The sequence below is a fragment of the Sorex fumeus genome, unplaced genomic scaffold (genome assembly GCF_029834395.1).
Source record: "Sorex fumeus unplaced genomic scaffold, SorFum_2.1 ptg000265l, whole genome shotgun sequence".
NCBI classification, from domain to species: domain Eukaryota; kingdom Metazoa; phylum Chordata; class Mammalia; order Eulipotyphla; family Soricidae; genus Sorex; species Sorex fumeus.
This window is the reverse complement of record NW_026606322.1, coordinates 15,265,910-15,286,417: the sequence shown is the minus strand read 5'-3', so window position 1 is coordinate 15,286,417 and position 20,508 is coordinate 15,265,910. Positions and strand designations below refer to the sequence as shown.

Below are 20,508 nucleotides of genomic sequence, written 5' to 3'. Positions count from 1 at the left end.
CAGAACTCTCCATGACAATGAAGCCAGTGGCATCTTTAAGAATGAAATGACACTGGCCAGCCAAGTGGAAGGTAAGATAAACAAATGGGACTATATTAAATTAAGAAGCTTCTACACCTTAAATGAAATAATGACCAAATACAAAGACAGCTCACAGACTGGAAAAAAAATGCTTTCTCAGGACTTATCTGATAAGAGGTTAATATTCAAGACATACAGAGCACTTGTAGAACTTGATAAGCATCCAACTACACATAAAATCAGGGAGAAAAGATGAACAGAAACATCTTAAAGAAGAAACACAAATGGTCAAAATTCATATAAAAATGCTTTATATCACTACTGATGAGGGAAAAGCAAATTAAAACAGTAACAATGAATATCATCTCACACCACAGAGACTGGAACTAATCAAAAGAAAAAAAAGCCACCAGTGTTGGTGTGAATGCAGGGAATAAGGGACACTTATTTACTGTTGGTGGAAATGTTGACTGGTCCAGCCTTTTGGGAAGATAATAAAGACATTCTTCAAAGAACTAGGAATTGCACTTCCATATGACCAAGAAATACCATTCCTGAGAATATACCCCAAAGCCCCAAAACCACAATGCAGTCAACACATCTATACACCTATGTTCATTGCAGCACTATTCACAATAGTCAAATCTGCAAACAATGCCCAAGAACAGATGACTGGACAAAGAAGTTATGGCAAGAACACACAGTGGATACTACTCAGCCAAAAGAATCTGCTGATACCTGGACAGGACTGGAGAGTAACATTATGACTGAAATGAGTCAGAGAGACAGGACAGACAGAGATCTCACTCATATACAAGATACAAATAAACATCGTAGGGAAATAAAACCCCAAGGTAATAGAAATGAAGAGCAGGAAAACTGGCCCTTAGTAGGAAGCTAGCCAGCCCTGAGAGTGGTGGTGGTATTTGGTGGGGGGAGGGGGGTGTCGGGGGGGGGGGGGGGAGGGAATGCTCAAGTAGGTCAGGGAAGGGACTAATATGATTCCGATGACTCTGACAGTGACAAAGGGAAGTAGTGACTCTGAACACGGACTAGGTGTTGAAAGGCAGTGAAGTGATGTGCATGAAACCCTTTCATAAAAATATTGAAAACCACAGTGCTTAAAAGGGAGAAATAAATAAAAGTGGAAAAAGTGCCAGCCACAGAGGCATTTCAGGAAGTGGGAGGTTACCTAAGGACATTGGTGGAAGGAAGTGGACATTAGTGAAGGGATTGGTGTTGGCACATTGTGGTCTGAAACTGAATCACAAATAGCTTTTCAATCCTGTAATTCAGTGATTAAAAAAAAACTTTTAAAAGGAACGTTTGCCATCTTCTATGCTTCTCCAAAGTGATAGCAATGTTGGCAATAGTATGGTTGAGTTTGAGACCAATACAATACAGCAATTATCATAGTAATGCAAGTCACATAATTCTGGTGGTTATCCAATATAAAGCTATTCTTACACTGTACTACAGTCTACTTAGTGTGTACACCTTCGTTAAATGTGGCACTTACTTAAAGTGAGCATATGCTGTTGGTAAAGTGATGCCCACAATCTAAGTTTGCGCAGGATTGCTACAAATCTTCACTTTGTGAAACAAAACAAAAGCACAGAATCTTTGAATCACAATAAAACAAAGACGGTACTATTATTACAAATTAGGAGGTTTTGGACCAATGCCTTCAAAATCATCCCAACCCAGAAATAACATCAAGCCATATTAACAGTAAGTGTTCTAGTAGGAATTCTCTTTTCATGTAATTGAGGTCTGTATCAAAAAGAGACCAAACTGAAGAAAGACATGAGATTTAAGATCCGGGTTTTCATAGGAAGAATAGGGAAAAGAATTGCCACAAAGTCAACAAGTTCCTATACCAGAATGGCAGCTAAATGTCTCTTAAGAAAAGCAGGTATTAAAGCTTCAGCACATGAGAAGATTAAAGCACAGATCAAAGATCTTCAGGAATATTAAATAAGCAAGTACATTAAGACTTTGATTTTAACAGTTATAAAGACAAAAGTCCAGCAATTACACAGTGATAGTGATGAGTACATAAAACAAAACACTAAGCAGAAAATTATTAATTCTAGGAGGAAAATTGTGGAGAAAACAAAATAATATTTTGTGACATGGTATAATCGGTGTAATTGTGAGTGGTGTTTATATAGCCTTATAATGTAAGCAGGAAATATGGGCATAATCAAAGTTACTTCTGAGAGATACTGAGGGAGAAGAATGGAAAGTGTGTATGTGCATGTAAGAATAGAGACAGAGAGGGGGGAGAGAGAGAGAGAGAGAGTGAGAGAGGAAGAGTGACAAAGAGAAATTGAGCAGAGAAAAAAGATAAGTGCTCATCTTTTATATTGAGAATTTAATAGATAGTGCCCAAATGAAATCAAAGTAGCAATATAAGCATGTTATATAGAGATGTGCAAGGAAAGATAAAAAGAATCAGATAATTTTGTTTGTTGAAAGATATTTCCTCTGTGGAAGTAATAAAATGGAGGGGACTTCTGGTATAAGATAAAGGTAAATAAAAGGAACTAGACCACTTCAAAAAGCTAAATCTCAGCTTTACCCCAGTTTCCCAGGCCCCTTCATAAAATGGAATACACATGACTGAAGATTAGCTTTTCCATGTGTGAGGGTCCCACTCAGTTACTCCCTACTACCTACAGACTATTTCTGTTATCCATCCCCATAATACTGTAGCGAGTGGGCATGCTCAGTCCTACTAAACAAACTCATGAAACCCTTAAACACATCTGCAAGTATGAGACTTGTCGCTTACATTTTCTTTCCATATACCAACCTTTTAGACTAAGTTGTATTCTCCATAGAAACTTTATTCCTTATTGACCACTGAAGATGCTCTAATCTACAAAGTAGATTTTATAATCTTGCAATAGGAGGAACATATATTCATTGAAAAACATTTTTAATTTAATTTTATTAAACTAAAATGATTCACATAGTTATCTGCAGTTGAGTTTTATACAAGAAAAGCATTATTTTTGAATATTCTTATTTTGTTATTTATCCAATTTGTTGTTATTTGTCTATTTTGTGACAAGACTGAGTACACTTTAATATCAGATGTTCTGTTTCTTTTCTACCTTCCTCGGGGTGGTCAGAGCTGGGTTTCCTCCACATACATCTGCTGTCCAGAATTATGATATTTGTAATGACCAACCATCATCCCTTGGTCATCAACAACATATTCCAACATTTTGTAAATCATACTAAGGAAAAAACAATAAAATACTTCACCTTCTAAGATATAAATGTAAACTTTGCTATTGGAACCCAATAGAGACTTCACCTCTTACCTCATTAAGACCTTCTTTTTCACAGAATGTCTGAGAAAAAAACACACAGGTCATCGTTTCTTTCTTCTTTGTAAAAAGAATAAAGTCTTTTCCAATCCTCATGGATCCACTAAATTAAAAGTCAGAAACATAAATATTTTCATGTCAAACACACAATGGGGGGTATGAATTATGTGCTATAATGGGTTGATTTTTTTCAAAAAAAACTCTTTTGGTGACTCGCCATCAAGAGTGAGAATCACCATCAAGAGAAAATAAAAATTTTTATTTTCTTTAAAGTTGAGCAGATGGGGGCTGGAGTGATTGTACAGTAGGTAGGGTACTTGCCTTGCACATGGCCAACCCGAAGCCAATCCCTGTACCCCATATAGTCCCTCCAACACACTAGGAATTATCTTGAACACAGAGCCAAGATTAAGTCCTAAGATTCACCAGGTATGGCCAAAAAAAAAAAAAAAACAGAAAAAAAGTTGACCAAATGGATTTGATTTAGTCTGGACCTGCATTCTTTCCTGAGATAGGCAGCTGGAGATAGAGTGCTGTGCAGAGCTCAAAAAAGAAACTCATCTGTTCCAGACAGGTGTCACTCAGGTGACAGTAGTCTGGTATCTTTACATTTCATCGAGGCAGAGGAATAAAACAAACTGCAGAGATATATGAAATTTACCCTAATATTTCTTTTGAGAAGCATCCGAACAGAAGGATGTAATGAAGCTCTCTAAAGTCAGGGATGCTGCCTCAGCAATTTCTGAGAGACAATTCATCCCACATTTGAGAACGAACTAAAAATTTCTGTAGTGACTAAAGTCAGGTATGGGTATGAAAATTTTAAATCAAGGCAGTATTCCCAAAGTTATATTTTTTCAGCTTCCAAACATGTATTCCTCGTATAGCATTATCTTTAAATGGAATTCCAATATTAATAATACATAATTTGAAGTAAAATTTTTTTCTCACCTTTTAAGTCCATTGCCATACTGCCCAATAAACTTCAGGGTTGACAGCCGTTTCTTAGACGTTCCAAAATAAATTATATCTGTAGCTTCCTCTACAAATGAAATATGCACTTACAGGTTACGAATTACAAGTCCGTGACACGGTGAAAATTTCATACCTCTTGGTCAGGCCTAAGACAAGAATTCTAATTGAACTCCATAATATGTGACCAGGTTCTTAATAATATAATATAAAGGAGGTCAAACTAACTTAAACAGGTGACCTTGAGTAAGCGGAGTTTAAAACCCTTGATTCTGGGACCAGAGAGAGAGTGGAGAAGTTAAGGTGCTTATTACCACGGAGCTTATAACCAGCTTATAACCAGGAGTATGTCTCAGGCACTACTGATGTCCCCCCCCCCCACACACACACACATGCACACACACACAAAATACACAAACCAAAAAAAAAAACCTCTTGAGACTTAATTTTCTCATTTCTAAGAGAAAACTATATTAGAGGTGTTGATAGAGATAAGTGAAATGAATTAGAACATTGAGTTTGAAAAACCCTTAATGAAACACATGGCCCTTGATGAGAAAATTTGTTTGGCTTGCTTTGGAATTGGAAGTATATGGCCAGAAAGAGTACTGTGGGTAGGGAATTTGCCGTGCATGCGGCTCAACCTTAGTTTGATCCAGGGCACCCCATATGATTCCCAGAAATCTGCCAGGAGTGATCCTTAAGTGCAAAGCCAGGAATAAGCCCTGAGTACAGCTCGGTGTGGCCTCCAAAATAAATCAATGGGAACATCATGTGTTTTATTTGGTCCCCAGTCCTCAGTTCCTGAAAGCACTTCAGAAACAAAAACAAAATTCTATTCCAGACATGAGATAAACTCATTATAACTATTAATTTCCAATTGATTTTCTGTAATTTTTTTCCAGCTCAAATAGCATTCATTTATACAACTGAATGTTGTGTTTCGTGCGGAGACTTTCACGCCTCTTCAAATTTTATGTTACCACAACACAACCACCACTAAAGTACCAGTATACCTCTCCCACGAAATTAAATAACTGATCTCAACCTAGTATGGCTTGATTTTTTGCTTCATTTAGTGAGGGCACGTCCATCAGTGCTCATTGACTACTCTTTGCTTAGTACTTTGGGCTTGCTCCCTGAGGGTCTGAGAGATACAGCTTATAAGGTACTGGAACTGGAACCAGTTCTCAGGCACTTAATGCATAAACATTAGTCCTTTGAGCCATCTCTCTCACTCTAGGTTTTTCTCGAATATTATTATTTTGCAAAGATTTCAAGTTTCTTCTGAAGATCTGAGTATATGTCATTTTATTCAAAGACTCAAAGAAATCAATTTTTAAAAATTTCATTGAATCTCCATGATTGACAGTTATTCGTAGCCAGGTTTTAGACATCCTGTGTTCCAGCACCAGTCTTACTACTAATATTTTCATTCCTTTACGAGGGTTCCCAGGTTTCTCTCACTCATGCCCCCCCACACACAAACACAAACACACCTACCACACACACACACACACACACACACACCCTGTCACTTAAACAGGTACTTTTTTAAAGTGTGTTGAAGTCTGGATGTCTTGTTTCATTGCTGCTGGCTCTGTAATTTGGATATTTAGCTATACCACTAAAAGAGTTACTTCTTTAAAGAAATTGCCTTAGAGTATAACACATAATCTTTTATTTAAAGAATTAGAGAGAATGAATTTAACAATCTAGATGTAAAAATAGAGCTGTTTTTTCAATGTGTTTTTCTCACAGATCATTGTCTGATTTAAACACTAAGGACGCAACAATAAATATCATCAAAATGACCCAGAAATATCAACAATTCCAGACCAAATAGAGAGTGGTATATCTGAACAACTTATCATTTTTGCCAATAAACAGTCTTTATTATCCGGACCCAAGAGGAGGGGCTTCTGAAACTTGAAAGAAGATAATTGCTCACTTTTCATATTTTAGTTTCTATCAGCTCTGCTGATCTTTTCTCTGGCATGGAATTGACTTCCATATTACCATTTTTTAAGACCCAGTGATCAGAACCCCTGGTTTGTGGGACAGACAGTGTAATAAAATGCTGGGACAAACTACTCAAATAACTTCAAAGTTCTTTTCAAAGTGAATAGCATTTCAAATCTGCAGCAAACGGGTATTGGGTACCTAGCACATGGTGGCTTTTGCCACCCTGAAAATACAAAGCGGAGTCATGTAACACATTGTTGATACATTGGATATGAAGGGAACATCCAAGTGAAGCCTCTAGACCTTTAGTCCCACAGAGGAAAAAAGAAGTCAGCCCAGAAATTGTTAGAAATGAAAATGGGTGACCTCTGCCTCAAGGCTAAGCAGAAAATTAAAAATAGCCTACAGGCATTGGAAATTCTTTCGGGGTTCTTGCAAACAATACCTAAAGGGCAATCTAAAAATAAACTTGAGTTCAGACAGTAACTATTTCTTCCCAGATCCGTTTTTATCTTGCAAGTAATAAGTACCTCTGCCTTTCACTTTTATGGCAATATTTCTTTAAATTGAGTTCTTAGCTTGGTATAGACAGTTACAATGAATTCCCTCGTCAGACTTATTTCAGTATGAAAAGTAGAGCAATATGTTAAATCTGGGGTTTATTCTCCTTAATAGTGCCATCCCTGTTTTGGCATAGAGAACTCAATTTATTTATGTTTATTTTATGGATTTTCAGACTATTTTCTCTAACAGCCAGTTAGTTACCCAGATAATTAACTTACCAGGGCTCATACCGCATCCATCATCCAGGAAGCACAGCATGAATCCACCCTGCAGTTTTTCATTATCCACTGTAAAACAGTTATTACTAATAAATATTGGGCTTAATTTGTTCATCAGAAAGGCACGTTGCTCATAGAGTTATTTGTCCTCCTCAAACTCAGCCAGAAAGTGACAGTTATGGCACAGTAATCAAGCACAGAAAGGAGTATTGGCTAGAGTTTCATAGAAAAAAAAAAAAGTAAATGTACGGGGAAAATAAGCACTGTCTGCACTGTCCTTCTGTTGTTCATCGATTTGCTTGAGCAGGCCCAGTAACGTCTCCATTGTGAGACTTGTTGTTATTGTGTATGGCATATTGAATACGTCACGGGGAGCTTGCCAGGCTTTGCCGTGCGGGTGAGACACTCTCGGTAGCTTGCCGGGCTCTCTGAGAGGGGCACAGGAATCAAACCCAGGTTGGTTGGGTCGGCCACGTGCAAGGCAAACGCCCTACCCGCTGTGCTATGCAACACAAAAGGCTTTAGACAAGCATAAAATAAGAATACATTAAAATATACATATTCTATATGACAAGCCCTGCTCTGGAAGTGGACTGACCCTTGAAACTTCAGGTATTTTCTTTAGGACAGAAACCAAAGATGAGGATGTGATCCCAACATCCCCCTATCAAGCTGATCAATGTTTATGCCCTACCACCAGAGTTTCTGGAATCAGCAGAGAGACCATTCTGATGAAATCCTAAGGCTCCTTTCTAAGCAGTTATTCTCCACAAGAACAATTTGTGTGAGCTTCTTAGTGGCAAATATGTGTATCTTGCATATATGTTTGGCTTTTGAAAACAGCTAAATTTATTTGGAACCAATTTGATAGTCATAAATGATCAAATATAATTATTGATATGGTCTCTTGTTTAAAAATATAAATGGGTAATTAAAATTAATTTTAATTTACAATTTGTAGTCTGACTCTCTGAAAGTAATTTTAATAATGGGGTTTGTGAGTTCTAGCATCTTTCTCTCATTCTCTCTCTCTCTTTTTCCCTCCCTCACTTTCTCTCTCTCGGTCTCCAATGTTACAAGTATAGAACCTAGTAAGTTTATCTTATGTTCATATGTATAAAACTATCACTAAAATCAAGGTAGTGAACGTGTCGAAGAAGAAAGCATATCCTTCATCCTCGATGCTTTCCTTGTGTCCCTCTGCTCCCTCTATGCTCTCCCATCAGTCTTACTTCTTCCCCAAGCAACCATTAATTTCCTAATTCTGTCCCTAATGATTCATTTTTAGTACATCTCTTAAGTGAACTCCTATGTTTACTGGTCTACTATAGTACACATTTTTAACACTTAAATTTTGTTCAAATAAAGCATACATGTCTTTACAAATACCTAAACATATGAAGTTCATAATTTTTATTGATGGTCAATGGTCATATGCTTCTAATCCCCCTCTTCTAATTCACCCAATATCTATAAATCCTTTGGCACTTCCTTATCACCTAACGGTCCCAATTCTATCTCTCTACCTGGCTTTCTGGTTTGCTTGCCTCAACTTCTATGTCGACACGCAACATCTCTGACCACCTGAGGAATTTGCTCTGCTCAGCCTTCCCTAATTTTTTTTTTTCACAAAACACATGAAATCTAAAGGACTTCAATTGAATTGACTTCCCTCAATTCAAAATGCAGACTCATTTTTGTGTGAAAAATGTCAAGTGCTAGGGCAATCCCTTGGGCAAAATGAACGCTCTAGCATGCCTGGGTGTTGTCCTCCTGACACAAGCCCCAAAGAACGAAACATGAATTCTGGTCACATTTATTTATTAGTACACCATGATACCAGATAATTCTCAATTTGTGAATATGCACTCAATGGGATGTAGCTGGAATCTAGTCTCCCTTCTCCATTTCTGAAAACATTTCACCCTTTCAAATTCTCATGAAGGCTTGTTTTTTGTCATTTCCACAGAGTCAACTCTCCTGTTACTTTTTGTTTTTCTTTTTGGGTCACACCCAGCGATGCACAGGGGTTGCTCCTGGCTCTGCACTCAGGAATGACTCCTGGCGGTGCTCCGGGGACCATATGGGATGCTGGGAATTGAACCCGGGTCAGCTGCATACAAAGCAAACGCCCTACCCGCTGTGCTATCACCCCAGCCCACTCCTGTTACTCTTTTCTCACATCTCTGCACACAGTCCCTGGACTATTCTATTGTTCTTCATAAAATGCCTTTCTTTTTTAAAAAAATATCATATTTTTAATTTTAATGGTATTGCTCAAAATCCTCCCAGTGCCTTCTCTATACATAAAAATCAATACAGTATTTAAAGTGTTCATCTATATTGTTTAAACATTTTTATCATTGTACCCTCTTATTCTAGTTGTTACCCGACAAAAATTCCCTGCATATTTCGTATTCTTGTTCTTTAAAGAGAAATTCCTTTTCTCTGTGTTTTCCCATACTTTTAATTTCCTCCAAGCAAGAGATACTTGCTTGTTCTTTTTTTTTTTTCTCTAAGGGATATGCAAGGGGAGTCCACTTCTCCACCATTTTCTTTTCTTTTATATGGAATCATTATCAGTTAAAGAGCCTTTCTAAGTCCCTATACTTTTTTCCTGTACCAACAGATTCATTCATTTGTTTGGTCATTTGGGGAGGCTCAATTCAGCTGTTGCACAATCTCTTAGGAGCAGTCTGTCTGCAGAGAAGGATAATCTGCTCCCTGGGAAACTAGTTCTGAGGGGTAAGCAATTTTGCTGAGATGGGCAAATGCTTGCTTCTGGGATTTGAACAAAATCATTTGTTGCTTCACACTGACCTGATTCTCTACCTAAGTAAATTTTCAGTAATAAATACTAACTCCGTTGTTGTATTATTCAAACTTTTAAGATCCAGGTGAGTAGAAGAAACGGAAGTAAGAGTGGCCTATGGGTTATTTGACCTCATGATCCTCCAAATTATCATGTCTCTTCCTCATTAACTATAATTATCCACCTAGCACAGGGTATTAAATGACTTGGAAATTTCAGTGACTTAAATTTATTTTTAAATACAGATAGGGATTGACTTCTTGGGCCATATCCTGTCATCTAGAGTAATAGTCAATATTTACAGGGGAGCTGACAGAATCAGGAATAGGGATCAATTTTCGAATCATAAATGTTTTTCTTGGGGTTAGAAAGATAGTACAGCAGTTAGGGTATTTGCCTTGCACATGGCTGACGCAGGTTCAATTCCCAGAATTCCATAAGGACCCTGAGCACCGCCCGGAGTGATTCCTGAGGGCAGAGTCAGGAGTAACCCCTGAGCATCACCAGGTGTGACACAAAAAGAAAAAAAAAAGTTTTTCTAATTTGCATTAACTACAGAAGTAGATCACAAAACTCAACTTCATTTGCATCAGATTTTAATAAAAATGAGCTGGCATGTGCAATAAATACTTGGTGCATAAAAATGAAAGAATAAAGAAAACAGTCAATAAGGAATATATACTTGGTCTGAATTTATGACTCTCAACCATTCATACTGCACATCCACTTATGTATTTTAAAACTGTGGAAAGTTGGAATGATGTATACTTCATTATGAAAAACCATTAAGTTAATATGTTTTTAAAAGTAAAACTGTTTTCTCATCGTAGACAAATTGACTACTCCAAACACTCTGATGCTTTCACGAAACCCTGTAGGATCTAATTTTGCAAATGGGACCTCCAACAAGTGAGCCATTTCACCCTCGGAGTGTTCTTTGCTCAACCTGGCTCCCCACAGGGTCACTGTACTCACAAAGCACTTAGATTACATTAAAAATCTGCAGAAAGTGGTTTGATTTTATGAAATAAAATAAAAGCAAAATAATGACAGGCTTTTCCATTAGAACTGAAAGAATAAGAAAGCAAACTTGCTCACCTGAGAACACATCAAGTCTTGTAGCGCCTGCATCTCTGAAAACAATAAAACATATCACTGCTTCAGTAAGAAATTATGTTTGAAGAAATTACACTAATCGGAATTGCTTATGTGAGGTATAACATATTGCCAGGTAGCAAACAATACAGTAATTCATTTAAATTACTTCAGAAACAATTACTAGGATGTTTCCCTCTGCATTTATATACCAAGACCAATGATCTCTCATCATTTGAGAGTGTTACAAAGACTGAAACTCTGGGCCGGAGCAATAGCACAGCCAGTAGTGCATTTGCCTAGCACACGGCCGACCCAGGTTCGATTCCCAGCATCCCATATGGTCCCCTGAGGACCACCAGGAGTAATTCCTGAGTGCATGAACCAGGAGTGACCCCTGTGCATAGCCAGGTGTGACCCAAAAAGCAAAAAAAAAAGAAAAAAAAACTAAGACTGAAACTCATAAATTAAAAAGAATCGATGTGACCTAGTGTAGTCACACAAAAAGCTCATCAAAATATTTCTGATTTTTTTATTAGCTGGAGAATAGTCCAAACATCATAAAAAGATTTTCATGATTTATTTTATAAAACAACCAAACCTGACTAGAAATCCCTAATTTCTAGATAATATATATGTACTATATTATCACATTTTAAAGAATATTTGTGATACTCATGTACATATCATTAAGGAAAGAAATCAAAACAGTAACTGTTTTTTCCTAGGACACACACTTACAAATTATTTGTTATTGTTTATTTATTTGATAGCACAGTGGGTAGGGCGTTCGCCTTACAAGCGGCCAACATGGCCGACCCGAGTTCGATTCCTCGGCCCCTCTCGGAGAGCCCGGCAAGCTACCGAGAGTATTTGATATGCCAGACACAGTAACAACAAAGTCTCCAATGGAGACGTTACTGGGCCCACTCGAGCAAATCGACGATCAACGGGAGGGCCTTTACCTTTTTACCTTATTTATTTGGGGGCCTCTCTAGCCATGCTCAGAGGGTCCAGGGGCTACTCCTGGCAGTACTTGGTGAACTGGGCTAAAGGATTCAATGTGAGAACCCAAGGATGAGAGCTGTTCAGGCCTTGGGGTGCTGAGATCATCAGGTCACCCTGAAAAGATCCAGGGGTGTCCAGAACCACGCCTGGTAGTGCTGGGGAGCCATAGAAGGCTGAGGATGAACTGAATTTCTGTTTATGCAAAACATGTATTCCTTACCCACGTTTCATATCCTTGGCCCCTACCAGAAGGTTTGTGAATTAACTTTCATTGAAATACAATTATGTCCATTCATAATGTCTGTGTTGCCTTCATTCTACAATAACAAAACTGAATGTTTCAACAGAGAAAACATGGCCCTCAAAGATAAAATTATTTATCATCTTGACCTTTACACAGTATTCTGATTTCCACTCCTATGTAATGAGATTATTGGTGAGTTTTAATTTTTTCTCAGTTCTCTCTAATTCACAGATATGATTTGCATAAATTCATTTAATGCATTTTAAAAGATTTCACTAAAAATTATGTTAAGAAAACGTTCTAAAGAAAAGCAAGAGTCATATCTTAGCTTCAATATCAAGAATGTGGAAAGGAGGAAAACGATGAGATCTCAGCTGGTATGGAAAGAATGCTGAGGAAAGGTGAGAGTCTTCAAGGAAGTTCAGAATAAAATATAAAAAAATTTTAAAAATCTAGTGAGTCTCTGCTACATAAATCTGGGTCTCCCCTACTCCCACATAAGTCTAACAAAGTACACTGTAGTTGCTCTCCTAGCATCATTTCAAAGTTCGTTTGCTTGTTCCTCTCTACCCCATTGCTGCATCGAAGCTGAGATTCTGGTTACCACTGCCATTTTTTGAGCATTTTCTATGTGTCAACAAAGCACTGAATAAAATATTAATGCGCCTTTTCTCCATGTTTAAAACAATCCCAGGACACTGAGGTATCACTATTTCTGTCATACAATCATACATCGTACAAAGTATCACATGCACAGCAGCAATAAATGTCACTGTACTGAAATAGTTTTCAGAGAGTTTCTTCATAACATAATTCACTGGGATAAGAAACATCACAACTATACACCTTTACAGCAATTTTTGGCATTTTATAACGAGCTTTGTACTTTAGACAAAGTAATTTCTTTCTAAATAGCTATTTTATTACCAAAGAGCTCTAATTTTGGAGAAGAAAAGATAGCAGGCAAAATAGACAAATGTTAAGTGAAATGAATCAGAAAAAGAGGGACAGATATAGAAAGATTGCACTCATTTATGGAATATAAAGTAACAGAATGGGAAACTAACACCCAAGAATAGTAGAGATAAGTACCAGAAGGATCACTCCACAGCTTAGAAGCCTGCCTCACATGCTGGGAGAAAAGGCAGATCAGATAGAGAAGGGACAACCAAGTAAAGGGTGCTAGGAGGACCCGCTCGGGATGGGAGATGCGGGCTGAAGGTAGACTATAGACCAAACATGATGGCCACTTAATAACTTTTGCAATAGAAACCACAACACCCAAAAATAGAGAGCTAAAGGGAATACCCTGCCACAGAGGTGGGGCAGGGTGGAGGGGACAGCGTGGGGGGGGGGGGGAGGGATGCTGGGACCATTGATGGTGGAAAATGGGCACTGGTGGAGGGATGGGTACTCAATCATTCTATGACTGAAACACAAGCACGAAAGTTCGTAAACCTATAACTGTACCTCATTAATAATTCACTAATAAAATAAATAAATAAAATGTTTTCTTTCAGAGTTACAAATGTCAGGTTGCTGAAAATAGATGTTCAGAGGAGCCAGGAATCATTTCCTTGACCCTAATCCTGTTCGTTCCTTCTTAGCTGACTTTGTGGTTCCTCTGACCAATCAACTTGATTCTTTTACTTCTCTTCCCTCCATTTCTTGATGGCGTGATTCTTTCCATTCTTCAGTAAAGAAGTAACATAACAGAAGGAGCAAGTGACTTTTTATGTATGGTTGAACATCACTACTATACAAGAAGTTCGTAATGGTTAATTAACTGATTGTATATCGTCATCCCATTACAAAATGGGACAAAGTAAAAAACTGAAAAATAGCTATAGACCATTAAAGGGAATCCGGGCTTTCCCACTAATATTCCTGACCTAATAACCACAAACTACTTCTGACTTTGCTTTCTGCACAAAAGGCAGGTAAAATTTTCTGTAATAGGAATATCACTGTCACTGTCCTCCAGTTGTTCATCAATTTGCTAGAGTGGGCCCAGTACCGTCTCCATCGTGAGACTTGTTGTTACTGTGTTTGGCATATTGAATACACCACCGGTGGGTGTATTAAACTGGCAGAACCTCCTGTCCCCATGCCAAGCTGTCTTCACTGGAGCCCCTTGGAGGGGGCTGGGTTGAGTCTCCCTCCCCACCCCAAGCAGAGCCCCGGCAGCTGAAAACTTCCAGAACCCAGCCACAGTCATGCTCAAGGCCACTCTCCACACACTCGGAGCCTCACGCATGAAAGAACCAGCAGAGGAACCCAGGTACGTGAGACCCGTGGCTGAAATCTCAAAGCCTGCTCAGATAGGGACTGGGCCTCCTCCACCCAGATCCTCAGTTTTCCAGTAGCTTGACAGTCACACCCACAAACTGCCCCCAATGCCATGTAATCTCATCAACGACCTACATCAAGATAAAATAAAGCTCCCAGAAGAGAGGGATGCAGTATTTCCTAGAGTGTGCGACATCTTATACTCTAGCCCACTGATATAACTAAAGTAGCACACATTTGTTTGGTTTTAACATACTTGCTTATATTCTCTTATATCGGGCTTAATATACTACCCTCTTATTGTAGTGGAAAGATGCTTGCTGGTGGAGTGGGTGTTTAAATATTATCTGTAATGAACTATTGTGAACTACTTTATGAAAATTAAAAGTATAAAATTGAAAAAAAATTTTTTTCCTTAAACATAAATATCTTTGACAGAGACAACATAATGGACCAGGGCCATTCTAGAGCCAGACATCAATGTGTTGTAAAGATGGAGTAATGACTAAATATCCACGTGAAAGCCTGCAATTCATGCACATGGTTATTAAAACAAAGCAGAGGTCTAATTTACTTGCACTCCAAGTTTGGTCATAAATACAAAATAAATGACGACAAATAATTTCTTTTTCTAACTGTTCTTTTTTCCTTGATTTTATAGAAAATCAAGTCAGAACATTCTAGATAAGGGGGTAAATGTACATCAACTTTTTAATATTAAATGTACTTAGTTCTTATTTCTACTTGTGACGTTCTTGCCATAAGTTTTTCTCATAGATAAGCCTTACCTTGCATTGTCCAGCAATTCAGCCAGTGCTCCAAAAAGAAAACTGTGAGTAGTGCTAAGAAAAAAAAGAGAAAAAACCGAAAGCTAAATGAACTCTGTAAACAGTGTAAAAGGTAAGACATTTGCAGACAAACTTTATCCTGTTCTAGACATATAATCAATTAAATGGTTATTCTAGAAACAGTTATTTCAGCATAGTCAAGAATCTGAAGTACTGAAGTAGAAGCATTCCATTACAAAACCAAGACTAAGAACAACAGTGCCAAAACATCCTGCTACTAATAAGACAGATTTTGAGGGCCTTTCGTCACTTAGAGATAATTTAAATTCTTTAAAATTGCTTTATAAGCATTTATTCAAATGCTTATGGCAAATTTTTCATTAATATTTAAGTTCAAATTGTTCCTGGAAGAATAATTCTTTTGGGGTTTTTGGGCCATACCTGACAGTGTGGGATGGAGCAAGAGCACAGCAATTAGGGCATTTGCATTGCACGCAGCTGACCCGGGTTCGATTCCTCCATCCCTCTCGGAGAACCAGGCAAGCTACCAAGAGTATCCTACCCACATGGCAGAGCCTGGTAAGCTACCCGTGACATATTTAATATGTCAAAAACAGTAACAAGGCTCACAATGGAGACGTTATTGGTGCCCGCTCGATCAAACTGATGAACAGTGGGAAGACAATGCTATAGTGCTTCAGTGCTACCTGACATTGTACAGTGCTTACTCCTGGCTCTGGATTCAGAGATCACTCCTGGCAGTGCCTGGGGACCATATGAGATGAGAGACCAAACCTGAACAGGCCACATACAAGGCAAATGCCCTACCCACTGTACCATCATTCGACTCTGGTTCTGAAATGTTTTTATGAAAATTCTGGTCCTGGAAGCCTGGGGTGTAACTCAATGTAGGGCACATGTTTTGTATGCATGAGACCTTGGATTCTATCCTCAGTATGCCTATAAAATAAATTCTGGCTCCCACAGAATGCCATAAAATCTAACTAGAGGAACTGGCAAGGGTTCCCAATTTGTATCTCTAATCTATATTGTTCTGTGGAGTGAAAATCTACTACTTCAATAACTTCCTGGATTACCTACAGTCACTTTGTCCTATGCCTGGTGCTGGGTAACAGAGTAAACTTGAATACATCTCTCTTTATAACACTAAATGTTGATGACATTAGGCTGCCTTCAGGGTGCCGTGCTTGCTTTTCATTTCCTGATGTGAATATTTTAGTAAGCAATATTATCACAGCATTAAGGGAAGATTCAGTATGCGATTTTCTTTTTAGATTTAGTAAACAGGTAACAGAAGCAAGAGACCCATTTATCAAAAAAATGCTCATTTATACATAAAAAAAGATTATCTATAATGTCTCACAGACTTTAGATACCTTAGGCCATAGAACAACATGTTAACTTAAATTTTATCTTTTAAAATACATTTATCTTATTACATTATGTTACAGTTTTGTTATAAAATTAAATAATATATTATACAATTATTGCATTACATTGAAAATTTAAAAGTTTCTTTGGAATTTTAAACTTCAAATACTTAATGATGAGTAATCTACTTAAGTTAGCTTTCAAATTTTTATCGTAAAATCAGTACTAAATACTAAATTCTATCTATAAAAAAGTAGGCTTAAATAAAAATTACCTAGTAAACTAAAATCTAAAGTAGGGGGCAGTAGAGATAGTATAGGAGGTAATATGTTGTTTGTCTTGCATGTGGCCAACCCCAGATTCCCAGCACCATATAGGATCATCTGAACACTACCAGGAGTGATCCTTGAACACAGAGTCAGGAGTAAACCCCAAGCACAGCCAGATGTGCACACTCTTCCCTCCAAACAAATAAAATCAAATGTATGTAACGCTACCAAAAGTAATATACACATTCAGTGCAATTTCTAAAGGAAAAAAAAAAGCAAAAGCTGAAACGAACAATTGTAAAATTTGCATGGAATTACAAGAAACCCAAATAATTGAGAGAAAAGAAGACATTGTAATTGCTCGTTTCAAACTATAATATGAACTATCATCATGAAAAAAAATGATGTGTAACTAGAATAACAACAAAAAAAATAGGTGTTCTATAACAACAAAAAAGTGATATAAGAAAGAGATAGAACAAATGGCACAGAAACAAATCCACATACCTATGTATATTTGTTCTATGATAAAGAAAATAAGACCACAAAATGGAAAGGAAAATCTCTAAGAAATAGTGCTGGGAAAACTGGAAAGCCACAAGCAAGTAATAATAAAGAAAAAGTAAAGAAAAATCAAAAAAACTAGAACACTACTAACATCATATACATAAAACTAACTCAAGATAGACTAAAGACTTGCATAGTCCACCTGAAACCATAAAACAGAGGAAAAAAAAAGAGATGATTCTCTCCAGGATCTCAATATGACAGATGTATTTGGAGACACAACTCCTGTATCAGGAAAAACAAAATCAAGAATAAACAAATGATATAGCATCAAATTAAAAAGCTGGATGCAGTAAAAGAAACGGACATACACACAAAAGAAGTACAGAGACAAACAGTTGGCAAAGACATCTGCACATATACATCTGACAAAAGATTAATGTCCAAAGTTACAAACATCTCCAAAATTTTGACAAAATTTGTAAATGAGCAATGGAATTGAGCAGATACTCCTCCAAAAAAGAAACAGAGATGGTCCACAGACACATAAAATAAATTGCTGAGTATCAATCATTACTAAAGGGGGCTGAAGTAGGGTAGGGAATTTGCCTTGCATGCGGCCAACCGGTATTCAATTTCCAGCATCCCATATGGTCTCCTGAGCACTGTCAGGAGTAATTCCTGAGTTCAGGAGACAGGAGTAATCTCTATGCATCACCAGGTATAAGCCCCCCCCCAAAAAATCATTACTAAAAATTATATAAATCAAAACCAAAAGGAAGTATAGCCATACATCCATGAGATATATTTAAAAAAAAACATTGGGGACTTTATCTGGTTTACTTTTTGAAAAGTTCATCCTGTCACCTTTCAGGAAAATGGATCATAGGGAACACTATTGTCTAGCAGGGAAAAAAAAATTAAGAGGCAACGTGGAAGAAGGGAAAGTCAGTGGTTTGGACTCAAGTCAATGAAAATGGAGATGGAGAGAAATGGGGGATATTTAAGACACGATGAAAGTTATCATTAAGAAGACTTGATGGTAGACCAAATGTGGTGTGAAGTAAAAGGAAATATGAATTAAACCCGTTTTCACTGAGGGAATTCTCTGAAAATCTGCAGGAGTGGGAGGATAAGAAGTGGTAATATTGAGGGTTTAAGGGGTGATGTGGAGAGGAAATCGAAAATGCCAATTTGTATCTTCTTTTGAGGTTGTTGCTTCATGCTGCTGTCACTTCTATTACTGAGTTATCAGACCACCAATGGGTAATGGGATGAGAACAAGGGGGATTAACAGCAGAACTACAAAATCAGGTTCTAAAAGTTTCCATAGATAAAAACGCATGATCCTGCCAGCAATGCACTTGTATTTTTACTTAAATTCACTTTAAAAATATTTCTTTTATCTTCTACCTCAGTTAGCTTTGAACTACCTTGTCCCATCTTTCCAATTTGAAATGACTGGCCATGGCAGAGAGATAAAAAACAAAGAATCTGTTGAGTATTGTCTGTTTTGTTCTGTTTTTTTGTTGTTGTTGTTAAAAATTACACTGCGCATCTCTTAAAGCAAGGGTGGGGGGCTTTCTCTGGGTTTCTTTTTCACTCTTCTGTTACCATGATTTCCAACCTGAAGCTCCCCTTCTATGTCAATCGTTTCTTCCAATAAATCCGGATTACCAAGAGATTCCAAAAAAGTCAACAGAGTAGTGTAAATAACACAATACTCTGTGCTAGACTTGGCTATGCTGGGAATGACAGAGGAACAGAAACCCTCCGACATCTGCCTCTGTCACCGGAGTATCTGAAACACCTTTTGAGTAGACAGATGGGATCTGGACCCAACCGAGAAGGAAGAGCCCCCTAGTAATAACTAAAACGTGCTGCTCTTCAGAGAATTCACAATTCTGAAACTACTCGGGAGCTCCAAGAGGTTGGAGTCAATAGAAAAAAAAATACTCTGTTAGTAGGGGGGACTGAGAAATGACTGGAAAATTCGCTAGAGTGAGCCTCCTGCTAAGCTGCGATGAAACCGTTTTTGCTAAATAAATGTGGGTCTTCCTACCACTTTGCCAGTGGGTGTAATTGAAGAGCACCAAACCGTTTAGTCTGGTCCAGAATACCTATCAACACCAATTTTCTCACTCTTTTCAAAGGGCACCTACAATTTATTAATTATTATTATTATTATTATTTTAAACCACACCAGGCTGTGCTCAGAGCTTGCTCCTGGCTCTGCATTCAGGAATTAATTACCCCCGTGGGCAAGGCAAACGCCTCATCCGCCGTACTCTCTGGCCCTCAATTTGAAATATTTCTATAAATCGAAGATCCCAAACCGTTGAAAGTTTGATTTCTCTAGACAACGCTCTAGACCCTGCCCCACTTGCTTTACTAGAGATACACTCACGAATTGGCGTGGATGAAATCCAGATGCAGCTGGGCCCGCTGCAGAGAGGCATACTTGTCGCCCATGTCCTCCGAGGCGACCCCGGAACACCTCGGCGACGACCCTCGGCGCAGCTGTTCACCCCCGTGACGCCCCCGCCCCAGCGCCCGCCCACGCCCGTGCGCAGACCCGGCTCCCCCTGGCGGCCTGCTCGAGAAGCTCACCCTAGGCCGGCTGGCCGTGCCCCGCCCCCACCACCACCCCCGCAAGGTGTCCCTTGAGTCTAGGAGCCACTGCCTGAGAACTCTGCAGCCACGTTCCTCTCCCAAGTGGAGATTTAAGTTCATTTCCTTGGAGTCGAAACAATAATGCATCAGGGCAGGGTGTTTGCCTTGCACACGGCCAACCCGGGTTCGATCCCTGGCATCCCATAAGAACCCCCAAGCCCGTCACTGTGTCCCCACTGCTATCCATCCCCTCCCCCACATACACACACACATATACACACACAACGAAGAATCTTGGACTGGTAAGTCAGGGGTGTAGGGAGGCTGAATTAAATAGTTCCGTTTTATTTTTGCTTTTTTTTTTTTTTTTTAAAACTCAGCACCAAAGAAACACAGTATTTCTGGTGTTC

The 20,508-nt window shown here is 38.4% G+C and overlaps 1 protein-coding gene across 1 annotated transcript in view; it reads right to left on the bottom strand.

Moving 5' to 3' along the window:
- The window catches only part of MORC1 (MORC family CW-type zinc finger 1), a 167,933-nt gene extending 147,976 nt beyond the window's left edge, over positions 1–19,957 (bottom strand). Inside the window, exons 1-6 of the mRNA XM_056109421.1 lie at positions 19,893–19,957; positions 15,318–15,371; positions 10,992–11,026; positions 7,082–7,150; positions 4,314–4,404; positions 3,357–3,465 (exon numbers count right to left, since the gene is read on the bottom strand). Coding sequence (XP_055965396.1) covers positions 3,357–3,465; positions 4,314–4,404; positions 7,082–7,150; positions 10,992–11,026; positions 15,318–15,371; positions 19,893–19,957 — 423 coding nt within the window. The remainder of the gene's footprint in view (positions 1–3,356; positions 3,466–4,313; positions 4,405–7,081; positions 7,151–10,991; positions 11,027–15,317; positions 15,372–19,892) is intronic.
- Between the last annotated feature and the right edge of the window lie 551 nt (positions 19,958–20,508).